Source organism: Toxorhynchites rutilus, chromosome 2, assembly GCF_029784135.1.
Source record: "Toxorhynchites rutilus septentrionalis strain SRP chromosome 2, ASM2978413v1, whole genome shotgun sequence".
NCBI classification, from domain to species: Eukaryota; Metazoa; Arthropoda; class Insecta; order Diptera; family Culicidae; genus Toxorhynchites; species Toxorhynchites rutilus.
The window spans coordinates 99,676,378-99,699,944 of NC_073745.1; the positions used below are offsets into that span (position 1 = coordinate 99,676,378).

At 39.1% G+C, this 23,567-nt stretch overlaps 1 protein-coding gene across 2 annotated transcripts in view; it reads right to left on the reverse strand.

Annotated features, from left to right (window-relative positions):
• The window catches only part of LOC129764539 (NAD kinase-like), a 111,875-nt gene that overhangs the window by 66,524 nt on the left and 21,784 nt on the right, over window positions 1-23,567 (reverse strand). The window contains exon 1 of one of the 2 annotated variants that reach the window (XM_055763729.1): window positions 17,511-18,342. The exons of the other annotated variant lie outside the window; for it this stretch is intronic. Within the exon in view, the coding sequence (XP_055619704.1) occupies window positions 17,511-17,617 (107 nt within the window). The 5' untranslated portion in view covers window positions 17,618-18,342. Of the gene's footprint in view, window positions 1-17,510; window positions 18,343-23,567 lie in introns of those variants that run through there. 2 annotated transcript variants of the gene reach the window in all.

Below are 23,567 nucleotides of genomic sequence, written 5' to 3' on the forward strand. Positions count from 1 at the left end.
CAATTTTGTGCTTGACCCATTCTCACCCCCACTCAGTGTAAATAAGAGATTAATTCGAAAATGTTGAAGTTCTATTTGTACTACAGTTAAGGGTTATGCATTGGAAGTTATGGAAATATGTGCCCTATTAAACGGCTCACAGCTTTCAAAAATATTCGCAATTTTTGTCAAGTTATTACTAATAATAACTTTCTCCATTTTTGATCCAATTTCGCCCCCATAACCCATTTTCATCTTACTCACAAGCTGGAAAACGTCAATCATGTTCCTGTGTTCAAAAAAGAAGATGGACAGAACGTTGAATCGACATACTTTTCGACACCTGCAATAATTACATGGCCACGGATCAACACGGGGTTTACCCTGAAATATCCACTAGCGCGAACCTGGTCCAGCCAAATGAGTTAACTCTCGTAAATTCACAAACAGTATTGAGGATGAAATGTATAGAGCACTTTAGTCGTCAAACTCAAGAATTTCTTCAAAGGAACAGTTAATAATTTTATAATCAGTAATGCACCATTTGTATGAAAATCAGTGTAACAATTAAAGAGACAAAAGTTTCAAGTTACTAATCAAATTTGAATAAAATAAAAATAAATAACTTGAAATCAGCCTTTGATAGAGTTGATTACGGAATTCTACTGGAACGATTAGGAAAAATCGGTGTCTTCGCAGATCTAATTGACTAGTTTGAATCATACCTTACGAGTCGTAGGCTCACGGTTAGCATTGGCACAAGTGTTTCTCAAGTTCGTGATAATGGCATCTCATTTACAATTCGATTACACTACGACGACTTGATTCTAAAGCCAAACGACAGCTGGGATTTATGTTTGAAATATCGCGAGAATTTAACAACCCACTTTGCCTCCGGTCTCTATACTGCTCTCTGGAGCGAGCAATTTTGGAATCCAATTCTATAGTTTGGTGCCCACTTCAGACAACATCGACTGCTAGAATCTAGGCAATACAGCCGATACAATGCAGCGCACCTACGTCTTCCGTGGCGAGATCCGATGAACCTTCCCCGATACGAAGATCGATGTCGATTGCAGACACTGGAGCAGAGAAGAAGCATTGATCAAGCTGTGTTTGTTGTAAACATTTTCAACGGTAAAGTGGATGCACCGGAATTATTGAAACAGCTTAATATCTACGCTCATGAATGAATGCTTCGCCAACGGAACATTCTGCTGCCAATTAGCATCACTGATAAATAAATAATGTTTTGACGTAGAACTATGTCTTTCAGGAAGGGTGTCAAATCAGATTTCACGTTTTTGTGGAATAAAGTTAACGTTAATAACTATTTTCACAGCGAACAAATTTTGATACTCTAAGATTCGTTTGATATACTATACAGTACGATCCACTAATGCCTAAACAGTTTAAATTAATGAAAACAGCATTCTCATTTTCCCATACATTTGCTCTGCCGATTTGTGTGCATTCCCGAACAGAGCTGTCCATAACGAGCAACTGATACATTCGTTTTTGCCCCTTTTCAACATATTTGGTTTAAATGAGCCATCCGCGATTTGAAGCCACACCACTTCTCGTTTGGTGGTCATCGAAGCAACATGGTTGCCGCAGAGTATCCAGCGGGAGAGGATTGTTTTATTGTCGGGTGAAGGAGGGATATGGTATAGAGTTTCTTTTCACAAGGGGATCTTCTCAGGGCTAGAGGCGGAAACCAAAAATAGAATAGAATGAAAACACATATGCGAGTGAACTAGCATAACACAACGAGCGGATATCATTCTTGCCTAATGCTAATTTCACACACATACACACAGCTCGATACAAGGAGCTGGAAGCCTTCTGACAAAGAAGAGCAGCATACGAGAATGTTTTATGCTAGTGCAGATATGGAAGATTATTCAGAATATAGATATACACTGCATTCATTCCGATAAACGTATGTTTCATGCAGAGATCGAAATCCTCGCTCGGATGCACGATAAATATTCAATCAATCAATCTAGTTTTCGATGAACCGTGTATTGTTGATATGTTCGTCTCTTCGTTTTCACCGAAAATTCTTTTTCAGAGAGAAAGAGATGTGGAAAATTTCGTTCTCGGAAGTTCAACGAGAATGGTTTTTCGTCTCTCATTTGGTACTGAAAATATGGAGCGAAAAATCATAGCTAACTTTACCAACGTTAATCTGTTAGGACAGCGTCCAAACGATCTGCATTTGGACAGCGTCTGAATTGTACAAATATTAATCCATTTCATGTTCACTTCACGATGAAACCCAATATTGCCGCATATTTTCATGCAATGTTTTCAGCTGTACTGAAGAAGTGAAAAACCATTAGTCACATCAAGGAGTCACTGAAAACGAAACCATTTTTCGGCAATCATAACTCACCGAAAAATAAAAATCGGCTTTGCGTTTCTCGCGAGAATCGAAGTGAGCGTATAACATTCTCTCGCCTCCTATATTCTCATCTATTTATCCCTGTGGGTGAAAACGGATGTTTTTCGTCTCAAATCGGCGAGCATTTCGATCTCTGGTTTCATGAAAGTATGCTTTCAAATTCCAGCAGGTTAAACTTACTGTTGCATGTTGTGGGGTTCGAGCGGAATATAGGAGCAAAAGTTCATAGTTTGTGATCGATATCTCTGAGTGAGAAGGAGAAAGTCTGATGCGAGTTGAACCAAATAAACGAGAGTGCTGATAGCTTTCGACTCTACTCGACCATTTTGAGTTTACTGAAGTAATAAAAAATTAAATAGCTAAAAAATATTACAAAATTTTCGATGCATTCTAAAATAATATCCGAAGTGATAAACAAGTGGATTGAATAATATAATTCCGTAGTTCTACATCGAAAACTTCGGTCGTGTTCTAGATACAACCCATTACAATTTTTTTGCTCTAAAATCACCATATTACTTAAGATGATATGGTGATTTCTTAAATTGGAAAGAGTTTGATATAGAAATTACATTTATCCATTATTCATTAATTTATCATTATTGCATTATTCTGCGTAATCCTGCATAATAAATCCCTAATCCCTGGCAAAAAAACATACATTGATCGAATTCACTGAAAAATCTGATGGGAGCGTAGCTAAGAAAACGCCAACATTAAGAGGTATTTCAATGTAGAGGCACGAATTTCGGACGTTTTTTCGAGTTACGAAGAAATAAAACAAATAATATTTTTACTATCCATTATATCATTATTTGTTTATCTATCTTTTAACAGTTAACAAAAATTGAACGGGAAAAAATATGCATTATTAGAATAGTTACAAGCTGATGAAGTGAGACGATTAAAAAACGCAAAGAAAAAAAACAACTTTGCCATGGCGTACACGATTCCACCCCTTCTATTTATCTGGAACAAAAAATCGAACAGATTCTGAATTAGTGAAAATGTAAAAATGTTTTTTGACAAAATGATGGTTGTTTAAAAAAACGTGCTGTTTAAATAGTTTTTCTATGTTACCCAATTTTTTTTTTTAAATAGTTAAATTCAAAAATTATGTTTTTCACTTGATCCATGATCCAAAAATTTACTCTAAAGAATAATGTGTTACAGTTTGATCGCCCTCATTGTATCCACACGAGGATTGGGCGATCTTGGATCGATATCTGAAAAATAGAACTTTTCCATTTTGATTTCCGATTTTTTTTGGATCGATTTTTTGTACTCAAAAATACGCGAGAAACCATCTTTTTTATTTCGATTTTTTTGATCTTAGAATAACTTTTTGTAGATTTGTTTTTCAGTGTACATTAGGGTGCCAATGAACGTATGGTAAAAAATCGACCCCAAAATTTCAAAAAGTTACCCTATACAAAATTTTACCACCTCGAAAAAACACCCTGTGCCAAATATCAGTTCAATCGGACTTAAGGGAGAGTGGCGCAAAGCAGTCAAAGTTTGAGTTTGTTGAAAACCGAGAGGGGAGTAAAGGAAATCGGGGTTTTCGAAAAAAAAATGTTGATGCCAAATGTCTTAAAATTTCATGAAACGAAATTTTAGGCAAATTTTTTCTTCGAAATGACACTAGATCATTTCGAAAAAAAAAATTGCCAAAAATTTACACTCTGGGACTTTTTTTTGGAGTACGAGACGAAACGTATGGTTTTAAGTGCCAATCAAAATAATTATCTCGATTCTTCGTTCGGAACTTGTTGCGAAATGTTTATTTGCACGATAATGTACAGTGATGCTTCTGAATCCGGACGCTTTTTAATCCGGACACTTTTTCATTACATTCAATATCATGCCAAAACCATGACATTTACTGCATGTTGAATTAATGTGACTGGTATCTAGCTGTTAACAAAAAATATAAAACATCAAAAATCAATGTTAATTTTACAAACCCATGTCCGGAATAAAAAGCACATTCAGAAAATGCCTTCAAATGCGGAAGGCCAAAAGTTGACGATTATATTTCTCATTGAAGGAGTTGCATAAGGGTATGTTAGAAGCCTTAGTATGGAGTGTGGAGCAAAGATTTTCGATTCGGGAAACTGCTAAACTCTTCGGTATACAGGACGGGGTCGATTATATGACCCGTTTGTATGTACGTGGGTAGCTTTGTAACTTTGTCTGTAGCGCTGTCCCACATTAATAGATATTTTATCCCCTTCCTGTTGACCGATTGATCTGAAATTTGGAACACACCTTCATCTCTGCAGTCATTATAAAACTGCGTATTTCATGATCTTGAAATATAATAATATCCGCTATAAAATATAAAATATAAATATTAGGCTGTCAAAAAAGTCCTGCGTTATTTTTTTTTGAATTTTCATTTGTTCATAAAATTAGTTACAATCATCTGTTTTAAGTCAAATATGCGCCGTTTTGTTCGATGACTTGTTCCCAACGAGATGCCAACTTCATAATACCCCTGTTATAGAAGCTCGCTTCCTTATTGGCAAAAAACTCGGATAGCCAATTTTCACAGGCCTCTTTTGTGGCTAACTTCTGGCTACCTAGCTCGTTCGCCATGGACAAAAACAGGTGGTAGTCACTTGGTGCAAGGTCCGGACTATACGGCGGATGCAAAAGAACATCCCATCCGAGCTCCCGGAACTTCTGGCGCGTCACCAAAGAAGTGTGTGGCCTGGCGTTGTCCTGATGGAAGACAATGCGGCCTCTGTTTATCAAAGATGGCCTCTTCTTCATGAGTGCTACCTTCAAGCGGTCCAGTTGTTGGCAGTACAGGTCCGAATTGAGCGTTTGGCCATAGGGAAGCAGCTCATAATAGATTATTCCTTGACAACCCTACCAAACACACAGCAGAACCTTCCTGGCCGTTAATGAGGGCTTGGCCACCGTCTGAGCCGCTTCAGCGGGCTTCGACCACGACCGTTTGCGCTTCACGTTGTCGTAAGCGACCCACTTTTCATCGCCAGTCACCATCCGCTTCAGAAACGGGTCGATTTTGTTGCGATTCAGCAGCGATTCACATGCGTCGATACGGTCAAAGATGTTTTTTTGCGTCAACGTGTGTGGCACCCATACATCGAGCTTCTTTGTGAATTCAAGCTTCTTCAAATGGTTAATAACGGTTTGATGACTTATCCCCATCCCCATTGATGACTTATCCCGATGCTACGGCTGCTACTATGCCGGTCTTTCTCGGCTAATTCAGCGATTCTGTCGCAATTTTCGACGACAGGCCTTCTGGAGCGTGGCGCATCTTCGACGACCTCTACACCAGAACGAAAACGTTGAAACCATCGTTGTGCGGTGGAAATGGAAACTGTATCGGGTCCATAAACTGCACAAATTTTATTGGCAGCTTGAGATGCATTTTTGCCTTTGTCATAGTAGTACTGTAAAATATGTCGGATTTTCTCTTTATTTTGCTCCATATTTGCGACACTATAACTCACGAACGACTTAACCAAACAAAACACTGTCAAGGACTATATTATAGCGCGCAAAAATACCTTTCCAACAAGCTATAGTATGACTCGATACAATGAATACAACTAGAACTACGCGCTTACAACGACACCTCGCGGAAATACCGCAGGACTTTTTTGACAGCCTAATATATGATATCCGCTATAAAATGGCGGATTTCATATTTTCTCTAAGCCCCATCAATATGTGTAATGTAAATCCAAAATGGCCGCCACTACAAGATGGCGCCATATTTTTTTTCAAAACCCCATCAATATGGGTATCAAACGAAAAGGGCTTGACAAGAAGAACACAGTTATTTATGAAAAATTCAAATCCAAAATGACCGCCACCACAAAATGGCGCCATATATATGTTTTTCCAAACCTGATGGGGTTTAGAGAAAATATGTAATCCGCCATTTTGTAGCGACCGCCATCTTGGATTTACATTTCTCATTAACTACTGTATTCTACTAATCAAGCCCTTTCATTTGATACCCATATTGATAGGATTTTGAAAAAAAAAAACATATATGGCGCCATCTTGTAGTGGTCATATTAATAAAAAACTTTTGTACCAAACGTGTTTCCATTTAGTCCCGCTACTTATGACGCACCCAGTCATAAGTTCTACAATAATTAATAAATAATTTCTCTCAAAGAATTCCAAAGAATACATGTGTCCGATTTAAAGGCAAAAGTGTCCGGATTTAAAATCACGACACGATGAAAGAAATTTCAAATTTTGAACAAGTATAACATGATTTTGTGGAATTATGTGGTTCATAACTTAGATGAAGGCCTCCTAATTCTATAAGAACGCTAATTTTTCATGCTATGATATGTCAATATTTTTTAGTAGTTGAAGTTATATTCGTAAGCGCTTAAGCGTCCGGATTTCGATGCACTACTATACCCTATGCAAAATATTAGCTAATTCGAACTTCATTTATTAGTGTAGCAGACGTTAAAATTTGAGTTTTTTGAAAACCGAAAAATCACCGGAAACCGGAGTTTTAAAAAAAATGTTGATGCCAAATGTCTTAAAATTACATGACACATCGAGATGTCTTAAAATTGCATGTATTTGTATTTGTATTATTAAAGAAAAGACGAAACCAATATAGAGTAAGTCGATAAATTCTCTTAATAAGTACATCGATCCTCACGCCGTTCAGAAAATCGATGCATCAAAACCCAATCCTAATCCACACCTCTTACCCGGTCACAGGTCGTTCACTTCAATTTCCAGTCATCAAAAGTTCATACTTGCAGCAACCAACATTGGATAGTTGTTCAATCGCATTATTTCCACTCGAGCAACTTTTATCGATACTGAATCATCCGACCCAAACATTAGGCGGCGTGGAGGCGAATGACCGCAAGCGCGAAAAAACAAAACCAGAACCTGGAACGATCGCGGTTCGAAAAGTTCCATTCCTATTTTTAGACAAATGCCTTTCTTCGGCGGCGGTATAACTCTCGGACTTGGACGCGTCAACATGTCTCACATAGTGCAGCGCCCATCGAGTATCATCGCTGCGATCGTGTCATGTCATCGCATCGAATGAAATGATTTACTGCCCACTTCTGGTAACAACTACGTCTCGATAATTTTTGATACGCGTCGATGACGCGGGTGTCGCGTTTCTTTTTCAAAACTGTGCACCCGGCCTATCGGATAAAATCCGATTCTGGTAAGCACCAAGATTGGCCAACTCTTTAGAGAGTGAAAATAGTTGCACGATATATTTTAAATCAGAGAAATTGTGATACCAAATCAGGATTGATTATGATTACAGATGACATCTATATATATAATTCTATTGATTCCGATCATTACTATCTCTCAATTGCTATGATTTATGCAGGGCTTCGTAGTACCTCATTATCCGATGTTTTAGTAACAACAAAACTGAGCAATTTCCATATGGTTGAATCTGCATCATCTGCATAATTTTGAACCAATAATAAGTCAATCAGACAATGAGATATTATTGAGAACAAAAGAACTATCAAATGTTCCCTTCCCGCGATTCTTAATGATGTCCATCGGATTCTGTTTAATGTTTTCTCTCGTTTCAAACTTGGTTTATTTTCATACCCCTTCCTCAATACTTGATTGTCAAAACAAGCAGATCCAACCCTAGTGCACTATGTTTATGCTATTTCTCTTATCATTATTGTGTATAGAAGGAGTTTTCTATGTTTAAGTTCTTTGTTTAAGAATTGATTTTCAATTTTATCAGTTCAAAGAAGAAGTATTAGGGCCCCCATTGACCATCTTTGTGTTGTTACAGAATAACTACGTCCACGCAACAATCATCAGCGATGGAGATCGATCCACGGTCGAAATAAGATCGATTCATCCATACAACTGCTCTGCTCTGCAGAAATATCGGGCTGCTGTTCTATAAATAACTCAACAATGGATCAACGACTGTCTCCGCTGTCCAGTCTTAACTGTGGATAATGGAAGAACAGATAGAAAACTCTTTCGCCTAAATGGCTACTGTGTAAATATGTACCATTTGCAATGGTATATAAGGGAATACTCTAACGCCGAAAAATGGCAACTGTGTAATGTGCTAATTATAGATATGATAAATATATGACATGTACACGATTAAAATTCGGCTCTGTTACAGCTAAAATGCTAATGAGCCTAAAATAAACAAAAGGGATAAAAAAAATAAAAAGAAGAAGTATTATTTTTTTTTGACGTAGGACTACGTCTAACCGGAAGATATAGGGGGTGAAATGAAAATCTAGGCACTGAACAAGTAGGAAAAAAATGCAAGATTTGGAACGCTTATAACTCGAGCATTTCTCAATAGATCGCAAAGGTGTTTCCATCAATTGATAGGAAATATATCTACGCATCTATCATAACGAATAACATTTCATTTTTCTTGAGATAAACAATTGAATAATTGTGAAATATCAAGCATTGTCCAAATGCACTATGTGCCCATTTTTGATTGGTACATTTTGTGCTCCTCAAATCGTACCGACCAAAACGGGCAACCAGAGCAGCAGCGAAATAGAATGAAGCACGGTTGGGAAGGAAAAAGAAAAAAAAAGAACGAAACATTGGTCGCAGTCTCACACATGCGTAATGCTCGAGCTAGCCAGTCAGCTTAAAAATCCCCGCTCCGCTGCCGTAACGATCATTCTCATCCAAACCGTACACCACATCAGTTCGCATCACAACACATCAACAAACCAACCCAAGCAGCCATGTCTGGACATGGCAAAGGAGGAAAAGTGAAGGGAAAGGCAAAATCCCGCTCGAACCGTGTTGGTCTGGAGTTTCCCGCAAGGGTAGCTAGGCCGAGCGCGGCATCGAGGGCGTTCGAAATGGTTTTTTTCCAAAATCACGAGTACTAAGTTTTCTAAATTGGAACCGTTCCATAAAACAAGGCGCTTTTCTGGGCCATTAAACCTTTCAAAAAACAGTTTACAACATACAGTTCAATGCTTTTTAAAACAATATCCAAAATAATAATAACACAAATAGATTTTTTTCATAATCCTGTTTTCCAGGATATGATGAGTATGAGAATTTGGCAGTTGTTCTGAGATTTTTGATGGTTGGGGACTTTCCCGATTATTTAATTTTCACCAATTCTTAAATTATTTCCAGATTGAAAGTACAGTAATTTACATTTAGTTCGACATTTAGCTAATGGAACGGTCATGTAATGCGTCGTATTTAGTTGGACATTTTTGTAAACATAGAGTTCGGGGTCCAAGTTATGACCCCACATTGAAAGTCGACACTGTACCACTGTCATCCCAAATGTTCAATCACAGGTTAGAATCGCCTCCAATGCGACACTGAGTGGTGTTTCGGCACGTCGCATTAAATATAATTTACTGTACAACATGTCACGAGCTGGATGGGAAGAAATTTTCCAACTGTGAAAGCTGTGGCGAGTGGCAAACGCAATCGTTAAACAGGAAGGTTTAGCCAAACAAGATGGGGATATCGAGTGATAACAAAACAATAAACTCTTTAGATTAAAGATAATTTTGTGATCCTGAAAAGGACTCTTTTTAGCCTGCATGTGAATCCAACGAGCGAACAAATCGTAATGAATGTATTTTTCTGCCATCGCTTCCTTTTAACGCTCTTTCGTTCGTCTCGTTGGACTCGCCCCTTTGGCTGAGTCTGCCGATTTGTCTCTATCCTGTGACCGTGTACCGCTAAAGTGCAAAACGTGCAGATCCGCTGAAAAACATATCATTCTCTTTCAAACCGTAAATCAGTGTGGTTGTATGGCATCGTTTCACATCACATCGCATCAACGGATTGGTGCCGGAGCACCAGTATACCTAATAGCGGTTATAGAATTCCGGCCGCCGGAGTGCTCGAGTTGGCTTGCAAAACTGCTCACGACAATAAGAAAACCCGCCTACAGAACAGAGCACATTCGGTTCGGTGGCAACAACTAGTTTCAGCGAGTGCCAAACGCAATCGCGTGGCAAAACCAGCCACCGTAAAACACGGCGCTTTTCAGGGCCATTAAACCTTTCAAAGAAGAGTTATTAAAAGTTTTTCACAATACCAATGCATTCTAAAGTGACATAATATGACATATAATATAAACTGATTTATTTTGTTTATGCTTGTTCTTGAACTTATTGGTTTGGGGTCTTTTAAATTGATCATTCAGTTTTCACATACCCATGCATGGTTTCCGAATTAAAAGTGGCTTCAAATTACAACACATTGTATGCAGGATGGCATTAACGAATTTTCTCGGTACCAAGAACTGCTTTCTTTAGTTGTTAACTGATGTTGAAAATTGACTGACGTTACATCTGCATTGTATAGAAACATAACAAAGGAGCAACCTGATGAGCTATGTATTTCCTGCTGCTCTGTTCTTATTTTAAAGGACTTTAATCCTGTGTTAATTTACTGTTGGTTTTTCAGAACGCTTATAGCTCGTTTAATTCTCGACAGATCGTAGAGTTAGTCTCCAAAACCTCAGTTCTTTTTCATTTCTATTTACTTTGTTCGCGGAGATACAATTCTAACAATTCATTCGTCTCCGAAACCACAGTTTAAGGTACGGTAATGTGCTCAATAGTGAAATATATGATAGTGAATGAGCTGATGACCACCTATGCATTCCCTATCACAGCCATCATTTTGATAGTACGATATGTGCATCGCCAAAAGATGCCCGGCGTTGAACATTTAATAAGTACAAAGCCTTCAGAAAAAAAATCAAGAATCAACTATGAGATAGTGAGAAAAAATTGAGAAAGTTTGTAAAAAAAAGCAAAAACACAACACAAAAGGTTCTTTTCAGAACCCCCAACATGTTCATAAAGATTAAACAGTAAACTAATCCATTTTTCAGGTAGATAGGTAGGTATTCACGTAGGAGAAGAAAATAAAACAATATATTTAAAATATATATTTAGCAAAAGCTGTCCCCTTTGTATAGTCCTACGTCACTCCGGTTATGTCCTCGACATTACCCACCCGTCTTTTTGTTCCTTTATTTGTATTATAGAAGCTTCGAACTATGCGGATCATTCGTCTCTCTGAAACTACCACTTTGAGTAGAACTTTTTTTCTTTCTGCTTCGCTTCATCTCTTCAAAAAACATGATAACATTTTTCTGCAATCATACGAACATGGCAAATAAAAAATATATTTATGATCATCACCATTTAATTTTAAATGGTGAAGTGACTTTTCCAAGTTTGGAAACAGAAAAAAGTCGCACGGGGCCAAATCTGGAGAATACAATGGATGAGGCAGCAGTTCGTAGTGCAATTCGACCAATTTGGCCGTGGCGACGGCGGAGTTTCCATTTTTTCCATTTTTCTAAATTCCGCGGACATGCCCGCTTCCACACACGGTCAAAACAAAACTACGAGTCCGATTCGGCTGATATTTTGACAGTAGCCGTTTACGAGAATGTACTACACAATAAGTAATCTCTCTTGCGATACTGACACCATCGGGCGATGAGGCTAAGTACTAATCCGGCCGCCCTCGTACTTAATGTTATAATGTTCACTCAAGGTCAATATTATTCCTATGGCACATGTTTCTTTTTAGCTGTTTTTTATTCATAATTTTGTCAATTATTTCGCAGTGTTGAATGTATATACGCATCATGCGATTGATAGGGGCGTTTTTTGCATAATTTCTTAGAAACAAATTGCGTGATCTTAGTTGTCGCTAAGGTACATAGAAATTTAGTTTTTCTAGTAATTCAGCTTACTGTACTCGTTGCAAAATAAGCTCATTCACAAAAGAATTTGCAAATTTATGGCGTTCTTTTAGTTCTTGGATGTTTATGAGCATGCAGCGTGCTTCATACGAAGGAAGTCGAAATGAGGTCCAGTTCAACTTACGGAGTGCAAATAAGAGAAACTGTTTCTGGACTGAATCAATGCGTTCTTCATGTACGATCATGTACGAGTTCCAAACGATGTTACAGTATTCGAGAATGTGTGATATAAAAAAACTTTATTGTGAATGGGTCCTGGAAGTTGTGTGAGAAGCGTTTGACAAAACCTAACACCCTATTTGCCTTAAGCGGCCCATAGACGGTCAATATTATTGAGCAATGAGGGTTGCCCAATATTTTGACGTTGACCCCTAGACGGTCTATATTATTTTACAATAATTTGGTTTGTACAAAAGATTGTACCGTGTGGAGGCGACATTGGAGGTTGTGCAAAATGTTGCACAATTACGAGCACAGACGTACAACTACATTGTGCAAACAGTCCCTGCCGGAATTTCGTAAAGTCAACATGTTGAGTGAAGATCTGTGCTGCGTGAAAATGGCCGTGGCCGCTAGTCGTAAAAAAGGAAAGAAAAAAAAATCCTCTGACAATTTTGACTAACATTCCTTTCCTTCCTTCAGTGACTGAATGATTTTTCAAAGCTCTCACCGAAAAATGCACAAAAAGAGTGAATTGCTACTCCCAAACGTGTGTCAGTATGTTATTCGTGCAACATCGTTGATTCAAAACAAAGACCGAGAGCAACTATACTAATTCAGTAACATTTCTTATCTGATCTAACGACACTATGGGCTATCCAAAATATCAATACAAGAGTATGAATGTGAGTTAGGTTCCTTTTTTCATTGAATGTTGCTCTTTATACTTCATGTAGAGCGGATAAATTGAAAAAATTGCGAGTTCAATCAAATAAACGGTTTGTCACAGAACCGTTCTCCAGAGTGAACTGTTCGCTCCCAACAAACATTAAATCGTATAGCTTGACATATTCTAAGTCATATATAAAGTGGTATAAAATCACAATCGCATATAATGTCGTTCAAAGTATACACCGTGTTTATCTACAATTTTATTACACGATTTTATTTACACAAAAGATTAAATCGTAATTCGGTATAACAATTAAACACCACGTTTAATTCTACGTTTATACGTTTCTACGTTTCCCATCGGAGCAATTTTATTAAACACCATCATCATTCATTTCAATCATTTATATCCCACACCCACTAAAAGTCCATTGATTAAATTCTATTTCTACAAACATAATTATTTTCATATATATAAATGACGATTCATGAGGTGTTTTGATATTTGACGTAAATATTTTTCGCCCTTTTGACTTGATGAGATTTTTGCGTGAATCGATTTCAGCACTGCATAAAATTTTTTTTAATAAAATAAAATAATATACGTCATGAAACCAACCATCGAACAATTGAAAAATTTCAACCGTTATTCAAACGGAAATACCTCGTTCTGATTGGTCGAAATTGAAGATACAAGCTCCCTCTTATACTCACAACTATTGCTCAGTCATTTTCTGACATATTTACGAAAGTTTTGCATCAATCCTTTTGGGCACTCCATAACAAATCATTACAATGAAAATGAATAACATTATATATTTTATGAAACTGCAGACTTCAGAACCGAGGTACCTGGAAAAATCGACATTGCAAATACATGTAAGTAGGGAGAGCTTTTGTTCCCACCGAGATTTCAAAACCGGGAAATCGACATTGCAAATATATGCAAATCCGAGGCATTTTTAAATTGCAAGTAAGGTGAGTGACTCGATTAATTCTAGCGAATAAAATTTGAATTTGAAACATTCATGTTGACTGATTCGTGAGATTTCATATCATTCATTGTAAAACATTTAGCGCAAGTATAAGTGTAAAATTGTGTTAAAATGACTAGAAATATGAAACAATTTATTTCAATTTTCATAAATAAAAACCAATGTATGTTCCCGCTCGAGAACGGCTCCCCCGGTTTAAGAGGACGGCTTGCATCATATCTCATTCCATTTCGGCATCTTCTATCTTGATACGCATCATCCAACGACTAATCACAATTCTTCTGTCCTCATCACTCGATTGCAAACACTGGTCGAGAGAACGGTACTTTCGTATTAGCGTGTACTGAAATATAAATGATATATTTCAAAGCAAAACTTAACCGGGCAAACGTATGCCGTCCGATGCTCGCTAACGCTCGGTCGAATCTAACTAAAGGATCGTCTCCTAAAGGGTGTGTCACATCAAATTGCATCACGGAAAAAACGTTGTAGAAATTCGCCCAGTAGACCGATCTTTTTGAAAATTTTAGACAGTAAAATAAAAACTATTAAACAACTTTTGGCATTTTCTTTTTATTCATACTTCGAGCCCAAGCCCGTATGCTCGCACCTTCCTCTTTACCCCGTCCATAAGGTTCTGTACAACGTCAGGTTGTAGTTTTTTTGAACAGAAATCCATTTTCTCTTGAAGTCCGCCTCCGATTTGACAACTTTTGGGTTCTTCCGGAGGGCCTGCTTCATAATCGCCCAATATTTGTCTATTGGGCGAAGCTCCGGCGCGTTGGGCGGGTTCATGGCTTTGGCACGAAGGTGACCCCGTTGGCTTCGTACCACTCCAACACGTCCATTGAATAGTGGCACGAAGCGAGATCCGGCCAGAAGATGGTCGGGCCCTCGTGCTGCTTCAATAGTGGTAGTAAGCGCTTCTGTAGGCACTCCTTAAGGTAAACCTGCCCGTTTACCGTGCCGGTCATCACGAAGGGGGCGCTCCGCTTTCCACAAGAGCAGATCGCTTGCCACACCATGTACTTTTTGGCAAACTTGGATAGTTTCTGCTTGCGAATCTCCTCCGGAACGCTTAATTTGTCCTCTGCGGAGAAGAACAACAGGCCCGGCAGCTGACGAAAGTCCGCTTTGACGTAGGTTCCGTCGTCCATTACCAGGCAATGCGGCTTCGTCAGCATTTCGGTGTACAGCTTCCGGGCTCGCGTCTTCCCTACCATGTTTTGCCTTCCGTCGCGGTTAGGAGCCTTCTGAACCTTGTATGTACGCAGGCCCTCCCGCTGCTTGGTCCGCTGGACGAATGAACTTGACAAATTCAGCTTATTGGCGACATCCCGGACCGAACTTCTCGGATCACGTCTAAACTGCTTAACTACGCGCTTGTGATCTTTTTCACTGACGAAGCACCCATTTTTGCCGCTCTTCACCTTCCGGTCGATGGTTAGGTTCTCGAAGTATCGTTTTAGTACTCTGCTGACCGTGGATTGGACGATTCCCAGCATCTTACCGATGTCCCGATGTGACAACTCCGGATTCTCGAAATGAGTGCACAGGATTAATTCACGACGCTCTTTTTCGTTCGACGACATTTTTCCAAATTTACGAAAAATTGACAGTGAAGCATGGCCAACGTGATCTATACACTCTTATCTGATTATAAGCGAAAGCTGAAGATATAATTCCTAAAAATTAAATTTCTACAGCGTTTTTTCCGTGATGCAATTTGATGTGACACACCCTTTATGTTTTAAACTAACCGGGCAATCGATGGAACACAGGTTTGTTTGCGAAAGGCCACCGTTTCCGACGGCGGGTCGGCGGCCGACTCGGATTGCGTCACCTCGGCAGCTTAGGGCCGCTTTGTTCCATATCCTCGATTGATGGGGACTACATCCCCATTACGTTGACCTCAGAATAAATTTAATTAAGAAAAACCAATTCATAATGAAAATTGCGCTTCGGTGGCGTTTATACTTAAATACCCCAAATCACAAATACACATTTTCGTAGCACTAAAATAGGCCAAAACACTGCATACAATGAGGCAACAACAACACAAATAATATTTGAATGCCAGTGTTGGGCCCACTATGAAGAGCTGCAGTGGCCGGTCTACCTCACTGAAAACGATCGGGCTTATGTCAGCTTGACAGATGAAAAAATGATGTCAGGCAGGACAAAAACCAACAATTGCATTCAGTTCAGTTCAGTTAGATTAACCGACAAACGCAAATTAAGCACCATCAGATCGAGAACACGCGGGAAAAAAGAAAACTAAAATTCTGTAAGTCATACTATGTTATATGATATCTTATTCTAAAAATATATTTACGTTGTTGTTACCGAAATGCATTGCAATTCGTCGCACCTTTCATCAGAACCCCTTGGCAACGATAAACAATAGAAGAGATTCGAACCATTGTTGAAATCATCATATATTAAGAACCATTGTGAGCAAGTGAACTAAATACGCGGATTCGTAGTTTAACCATTTAAATTATTCCATCATCATCTCATTTTCGGAGTAAGAATTGGAATTACCTTTATTTTTATAAAATTGTAAAGCCTTGAATTCACATTGCACTATTTTGTAGGCTCTTGAGGTAACAGAACAGTCTGTATATTAAACTGTATGCAGAAGAATTTAACTTAGAATATTAAATGTAAGGATGAACTCGTATATTTATATTCATGAATAACAATAATGAAAATATTTTAGGAATTTTATAATTATCCTGTGAATAAAAACGGAAATTAATAAAATTAGAAACCTGCATGCGGTTTTTGTTGGCAACATTTGCGACAGTTGTAGTTGAGCTGATTATACAACGAGCTGCTACGAGAAATAGTTTCTTTCACACGATCCGAAAATTTTCCCAATAGCCAGTGTGAACAATAAAAATGCTAACTATTGTATTTCGGCTCCGGTGACGCTAATACGAAAGTACCGAGAGAACAAACAATACCCACAACCAAACAAAACGGACCTTTTCAGGACCACCAAATCATCATCAAAGAGTTTAAGGATGTTATTCTTCAAACATATCCAAAATCAGCATGCAACATATAGCCTAACGGAATCCTACGTCAACTATGAGATAGTGTCTCGAACACAACCCTCCTTTGACTTTTTTATTAAATCCACTTTCCTAAACATATTTTATACCAAAAGTTACCCAATAATGAATAATAGTAAATGTAGACTCTAAAAATACACAACCAAAAATAAAATTTTCATTTACCGAACATCAAACTAACATGAATTTACCGTGTAAATCCAACTTCCAAACGTCACCGAGAACCCCACTTCACAACTACAAACAAAAATCGATCCGGTTTTCGAACTTCGTGTTGTTACTTTCTACTCTTCATCATCACTTCGTCTTCGTAACACTTGCAAACATTCACAGTCTGGCAGACCATCGTAAAAGGGGGAAGGGGAAAAACAGTTCCGCTATCATTGGCAATCGCACGATAAATCCCTAGGATTACCATTCCATTTAATCTATATAAGTTTATCAAAACTTACCATTCGTGCAATTCTTCTTTACTGGCCGACAAACGATTGGATGGTGTTGATGGTCCCAAATCACCGTTATACTTGGACATGTTGGAGGTAGCAGGCAATGAACACATGTGGGTTTTGAAACACTTCCGAACGTAGAGAAAAAACCTGAACACTACGAATAATACCCACAAGGATTAATACGATTTTTACACGAGACAAGACACAGGAGGTCTTTAATTATTAATCCACAGAATGGGATTAGCACACTTCTTTACCAACACCTGCTTTGTTTATTGTTTTCATTCACAATGTTTACTATTAGACGATTGCAACGTTTACTTTTTTCAGCACTCCCACTAAAATTTCACCCTTTTCTCTCTATGAAAACATTCACGCACACAGATGTCGGTTTGCATAGCAAAATACTTTCGAGATGCGGAACTGCTGGGCGCGCTCGCACGTACGCAGCTTCTCTCGGTGAGCGAATCGAAAATCGTGCCGATGATTACTTGCACTCTTTCCAATCAGAATTCCTCTAAACTTATAAGATTTCCTCCCGTGGTCAGAGAATTATCACTCCCACATAATCACAACACATCAATACACAAATCATCGATTCCATACCTCCCAATCACGATACTGAATTGCATGCCCGGGCTAATTGAACAACGTTGAGATAAAAACAATGCACTCGAAGCACTATGCGGGATTGGTTTGACGCCTGACAATGACAGTTTTCTTTAGTCAGTTTCCGCGAGGATACGATTAGGAAGGATATCTCCCGGAAATTTGCTTGGAGTGTGAATTTATTGGCGAGGGATGGACGATATGCTGGATACAATTGTGTTCAGCAAGTACCACCTTCGCCACGCAAATCATATGTTTTCTTTAATGTCTTGCTTTGGAATCTGCACACTTCAACCGGGAATACCCGACACTGAAAACAGAGCGTTTTTCAAACGTCTTTCGCGTTGCTTGTTTACATTTACTTCGCCGAATGGAGCATATACCGAGAACTAAAATTGCATTATTATGAGAAAAAACTAAAGGTGCTCAAATACTTTTTGCCCGAAGCCAATTACAGTAACATCTCGATTATATCCCGCCCAGAAAAAATTCGCGTTATAGAATGGAAACGTGATATATTCGAAATAGTTTTTTGACGTAGGACTACGTCTTTCATTTCTATTCCGGGATGTAAAATCAAAGTTTTGGAAACGAAAGCGTTACGCCGGAGACCGAGATAGATTTTGAGCGTGAATAGCTCCTAAACAACCGAACGAAATGGTATGATAAACACTTCATTCGGAAGATAAAATGTCTACGCGTTATATACTTGTTACTTTTTCATCAAAAAACTTGTTTCAATAGTCTTAAAATTGCTTTCAAAACAGGCTATTGAAATCACCAATCGGTATATAAGCGAGCGCCGCTCGGAAATCCGCTCAGTTATAATTGAACAGCGATTGGAGCATGTTATCGCTGTTGTGGTGAAGCTAACTTCTTTTATCATGAAAGCGCTGATGAACGCTGTTACCTGTTTGTGCACTTTAGCAGGAAAGCTTCTGAAGATTATTCTTCCCCATCAGTAGGATATTTTCGTATCCAATATTGGATGCGCGCGCAAAGGAAAATGTTTCGCATCACGAAAATCATAAAATTTTCAATCGATTATTGCTCAGTCGCTGAAAGTTTCAAACTTAATTACGGACAAAAAGCATACTTAAGCGTACTCTGATGGTGAAACGCATTCATTTTTCGTGAGGACATCGACAAGACAACATCGTTACTGAACGAGCTGAACGAACTGGACGAGTTGAACGAGCTGGAGGAGCTGGACGGCGAGGGATCGAGGGATTCATTACCTGGCCTGACCTGACCTGAAACGCATTCAGTTTGTTTGGAACTGTGAGGGAGCGCAGTAAAACCGATCCATCAGGAGGAAAAGAGAAGGCTTCCAATTATCATCAATGGCAGTTAAAGTGTATCAGAAATGTAGGAACAAGGCATGAAAGTTATCCGGTTTGGTCAGTTTGGTCACCCTATTTTGCGAATTTCATAATGTGAAATCAATCATAATATTTTATGTTAACTCCGCCTGTGAATGACGGATCTCTATAGTAGCATGTCCGAAAACAGAACCTATTGAGACTATTGAGAACCAGAGCAGTGGGTCCAAAGCCCCAAAAAAGGAGGATGGTTGTAATAACTGTTATCCATGGTTATTATAGAAAGAAGGTAAGCCAAGGTATTACGCGACCCGTGCCGAGGGTTGAATGGTATGGGGGATTTCATCAAATACCTTGTCTATAACGGAGCCTGTGGAGCACCGGGGCGCCCTCCACAGTGTTTTCCGCCCTTACTGCATTACGCGGGTCACTGATGTAGCTGACCTTCTTTACCGCGCAACTCGTGGGACTCACATGAACAATCCTAACAAGCTTTTCTGGTTTCGGCAGCCTCTCCCTGAATAATGGAGACTAACAAAATGCTGGACAGAATAATGTTTATTCATGTGAATCTTCATCACGCCAAGGGAGCAAGCAGCGTCCTATGCAGAAGGTTCATTCACGAAACTTTGGATGTGGCTCTTATTCAAGAGCCTTGGTTCTATAATTCTAGGATTCGAGGAATCTCTACACAAAAATGTAAGCTTCTCTATGACAGCACACAAGCTGCACCAAGAGCAGCAATTCTTATACGGGATAACATTAGGTATGTACCGATCACAGAATTTAACAACCGTGACATCGTAGCAATACAATTGGAGGTTCCAACGACCCGAGGGAAAACCGTTATCATCGTCACTTCGGCATATTTCCCAGGGGACAACGTTGAAGTTCCTCCATTTGAAGTTGCTATGCTGATACAACATTGTAAATTAAATAACAAACAATTCATCATAGGATTTGACGCCAATGCCCACCATACGGTCTGGGGCAGTAGCGACATCAATGTTAGAGGTGAATGTTTGCTTGAATATTTAATGTCAGATTATATTAGGCTGTCAAAAAAGTCCTGCGGTATTTCCGCGAGGTGTCGTTGTAAGCGCGTAGTTCTAGTTGTATTCATTGTATCGAGTCATACTATAGCTTGTTGGAATGGTATTTTTGCGCGCTATAATATAGTCCTTGACAGTGTTTTGTTTGGTTAAGTCGTTCGTGAGTTATAGTGTCGTAAATATGGAGCAAAATAAAGAGAAAATCCGACATATTTTACAGTACTACTATGACAAAGGCAAAAATGCATCTCAAGCTGCCAATAAAATTTGTGCAGTTTATGGACCCGATAAAGTTTCCATTTCCACCGCACAACGATGGTTTCAACGTTTTCGTGTAGAGGTCGTCGAAGATGCTCCACGCTCCGGAAGGCCTGTCGTCGAAAATTGCGACTTGCGAATTAGCCGAGAAAGACCGGCATAGTAGCAGCCGTAGCATCGGCCAAGAACTGGGGATAAGTCATCAAACCGTTATTAACCATTTGAAGAAGCTTGGATTCACAAAGAAGCTCGATGTATGGGTGCCACACACGTTGACGCAAAAAAACATCTTTGTCCGTATCGACGCGTGTGAATCGCAGAGGCCGCATTGTCTTCCATCAGGACAACGCCAGGCCACACACTTCTTTGGTGACGCGCCAGAAGCTCCGAGAGCTCGGATGGGAGGTTCTTTTGCATCCGCCGTATAGTCCGGACCTTGCACCAAGTGACTACCACCTGTTTTTGTCCATGGCGAACGAGCTAGGTAGCCAGAAGTTAGCCACAAAAGAGGCCTGTGAAAATTGGCTATGCGAGTTTTTTTGCCTATAAGGAAGCGAGCTTCTATAACAGGGGTATTATGAAGTTGGCATCTCGTTGGGAACAAGTCATCGAACAAAACGGCGCATATTTGACTTAAAACAGATGATTGTAACTAATTTTATGAACAAATGAAAATTCAAAAAAAATATCGCAGGACTTTTTTGACAGCCTAATATTAACATTTGTAACCAAGATACGACCCAACATTTGTTAACTCTATTAGACAAGAAGTTCTTGATCTAACACTCTGCAGTTCTAAACTACCAGATAATTGTGTATGTGTCAAATGAAGAATCTCTATCTGATCATAAACATATAATGTTTAGTTATAATTCTGGTGATCTTTTGATCGAACAATTCAAAGATCCGAGAAAAAGACATTGGGATAGTTATCATTCCAAACTTCAGGAGAAAATGTTGATATCAGTGGAAAGTATTTCTTCCACTGAACAACTTGAAATAGTTTCATCAGAATTTGAAACCGATATTAAATCCACCATCGAAGAAAACTGTCCACTGATGAAAAAACTTCAAGTAAGGGTGCATCTTGGTGGAACAAAAAACTTTTTTTTTTATAAATTCGTTTATTTTTACAGGCTCAGTTACATAAGTTTAAAGGAGCCGAAATCTTAAATATATTTTTAAAACTATATATATGAACAATTTTCTTAAATCTATGGTTAGTAATGTGGGCAACCGATTACTCGCGGTGGACTCGAGATTAAAAGGGTGACATATTTTTCTCAGGAAAAGGATGGGGTATAAGGAAATTATTACAATGTTGATAATCACACACACTCAATTCTTAAATCTATTCGTACATCTGTTGTGAATTTACATTTCATTCTCCTGTTTATAGCAAGCGGACCAATTACTCACAAAGGAAGAAATGGAGGGTATAAGGATATAAGGATAATCACACACGAACATCGATAGATTTAAGGAAAACATATATTTGGGACATGTAATCAAGGTCTAACCGAGCCAACACATCTCTCACATTGGGCTGCCTTCCTCTAGCCCGAAGGGAGTTCTCTAAATTCGATCTGGCAACAAGATACACCTCACACGACCAAACAACGTGTTCGATGTCGTGGTAACCTCGGCCACAAACGCAGATATTGCTGCCGGCCAGATTGAAACGAAAGAGTAGCGCGTCTAACGAACAGTGATTGGACATGAGTCGGGAGAAGGTGCGAATAAAGTCCCGACTCAAGTCCAGACTTTTGAACCATGGTTTGAGGCTAACCTTAGGGATAATCGAGTGAAGCCAGTTTGCGATGGTATTTTTACGGACTAAAGAGTAAAATTCATTGAAGGCGATTTGACGCTGATAAATATCGCCTTCAATCGCACCTACCTTTGCTAATGAGTCAGCCCTCTCATTACCCGGAATTGAGCAATGAGAAGGGACCCACACAAAGGTAATGACATAACAGCGTCTGGATAAAGCACTCAAAACTTTTCGTATTCTCTCAAGGAAGTACGGCGAGTGCTTTTCCGGCCTCACTGAACGGATAGCTTCGACAGAGCTAAGACTATCCGTTACAATGTAATAGTGTTCAACAGGTCGTGAGGCGACGCTGTCCAGCACCCAATGAATTGCTGTCAATTCAGCAATATACACTGAGCAAGGATTCTGAAGACTGTGTGAGGTGCTAAAAATTCGGTGAACACTCCAAATCCTGTGGACTCATTTATAGTGGACCCATCAGTAAAGTACATATTATCACAATTGATACCCCTATATTTTTCATCGAAGATCGTTGGAGCGATCCTCGATCGTTGGTAATCTGAATATCCATGGATATCTTGCTTCATGGACAGATCAAAATGCACAGAGGAATTGATGTAGTCAGGGAAACAAACACGGTTGGGAATATACGAAGAAGGATCAACCTGCATGGAGATGAATTCATGATATGAACTCATGAATCCGGAGTGAAAATTTAGCTCGATCAGCCGCTCAAAATTTCCGATCACCAATGGGTTCATGACCTTACACCGGATGAAGAACCGAAGAGATAATAAATTGAAGCGATCTTTTAGTGGGAGTAGGCCTGCCAAAACCTCGAGACTCATGGTATGCGTTGAGGGCATACATCCCAACGCAATACGGAGACAAAGATACTGAATTCGCTCGAGTTTAATTAAGTGTGTTTTGGCAGCTGATTGAAAACAGAAACTGCCATACTCCATCACTGAGAGAATAGTTGTTCTATACAACATTATAAGATCTTCGGGATGGGCTCCCCACCAGGTGCCGGTAATTGTACGGA